The sequence below is a fragment of the Poecilia latipinna genome, unplaced genomic scaffold (assembly GCF_001443285.1).
Source record: "Poecilia latipinna isolate Pla-1442-1.1 unplaced genomic scaffold, P_latipinna-1.0 Scaffold7812, whole genome shotgun sequence".
NCBI lineage: Eukaryota > Metazoa > Chordata > Actinopteri > Cyprinodontiformes > Poeciliidae > Poecilia > Poecilia latipinna.
The window spans coordinates 1-1,560 of record NW_015120428.1 but is presented as its reverse complement, the minus strand read 5'-3'; the positions used below and the strand labels follow the sequence as shown (position 1 = coordinate 1,560).

The 1,560-nt window shown below is 47.4% G+C and overlaps 1 protein-coding gene across 1 annotated transcript; it reads right to left on the bottom strand.

The window, feature by feature from the left end:
• Window positions 1-6: 6 nt before the first annotated feature.
• Window positions 7-1,221, bottom strand: LOC106944285 (epidermal growth factor receptor kinase substrate 8-like). Its single transcript, XM_015027458.1, has 3 exons — window positions 725-1,221; window positions 243-325; window positions 7-171 (listed from the first exon to the last, which is right to left on the bottom strand). Exons 1-3 carry the CDS (start codon window positions 821-823, stop codon window positions 30-32), a joined length of 324 nt encoding a protein of 107 aa, XP_014882944.1. The 5' UTR covers window positions 824-1,221; the 3' UTR covers window positions 7-29.
• Between the last annotated feature and the right edge of the window lie 339 nt (window positions 1,222-1,560).

Genomic DNA, 1,560 nt, shown 5'->3' with positions numbered 1-1,560 from the left:
AACTACTCCCCCTTTTCCCCTCTATGACATCACTCACAGTGCTGCTGTTCATTGGCCCATGCCGACCAGGCGGCGACACGCCCCCTGTTGTCCTGATTGGATGAGGCTGGTGCCTCGGGGGCGGGGGTAGTGGGTGGAGGCGGGATCATGCCGTCACTCTTCAGGATCATCCTGTAAGATGGATCAGCCAATCAGCAGCCAGCATTAGAAGCCGCATCAGGAAGTGTCTGAGGTTTTCTTACTTCAGCGTCTCAGGTCGTTTCCTCACTTTGCCCCCTTTGGCATCGATCATGGCACTTTCTACATCCAGGTGAATCAGATTCGCCTGTTGGAGCACGACACCTTCAACACATTTTAGTCACACAAACTCAGAAAACACCAGCTGCTCTGTTGAGGCTGTTCTGAATGGCGTCTTCAGTCGGATTTGGAGTACCACAGGATCGTTTTCTCGGTCCCGTTTGATTTCCTTTAAATGTACACATTACATGTCTGATCCTTAACTTCAATTAACTTTTAGGAATAAATCCTTCAACATCTGATTCCAGATGAAACATAAAAGCCCCAGATGTGGAAATATTTCCATCAGAAACAAACTGATGAGACAGAATACATCTGGAACAGCTGCCATGTACGACAGCGAATACGGAAATAAAACGTTGGAACAATGAAAACCATCGTCTGTGCTGAGATAAGAAGGGTCTGGATCGCGGTGCTGGTCCGGTACCTTGATGTCGTCGCACTGGAACAGGTGCAGGTCCGCCTTGCTCTGACCCGAGTCTTTGCACACCAGCGCCAGGATGGAGTCGTAGCTGCAGGCGTTCATTACTGCCTGGCAGTGCTGGACGGAGCTGATGGGGAAGTTCTCCAGCTCGTTCTGAAACACATCCAGACCGCCGGCGCTTTCAGCTCCGGTCCAGACCAATCAGCCACAGCTCAACCACCAGACTAGGGCTGGGGGATATGAGGAAAATCTAACATCCTGATATATTTTTGCTATATCACGATACACAATATATATCACAATATTCTTAAATGAGCTCCAGTGTTATTTTTAAACTAGACTCCTTGCAGACCCCATTTCTCTGCTAGACTTAAATATAAGCTCATATAAAAAGTGATGCAGTGTTTTGCTATAAACTGTCTACACTATGACTAGATAACAAGGTGAGAAATAAGCTTTAATAAGCTTATAATAAGTTATGCTTGACTTTGACAAACTTAATATATAGATGTGCTGTGGAATAAGGTGTGATTTGGTTCAGCCTAAAAATAAAAAAGGCGACCTACACACAAACTGACAGATCATCAGTAAAGCAGGTGTTTAAATTGGCTAGTCTACCACTGCTGTGTCAGCGTGGCTAATAGCAGCGGTGGCTAGTCTACCACTGCTGTGTCAGCGTGGCTAATAGCAGCGGGCTAATAGCAGCGGTGGCTAGTCTACCACTGCTGTGTCAGCGTGGCTAATAGCAGCGGGCTAATAGCAGCGGTGGCTAATCTACCACCGCTGTGTCAGCGTGGCTAATAGCAGCGGGCTAATAGCAGCGGTGGCTAGTCTACCAC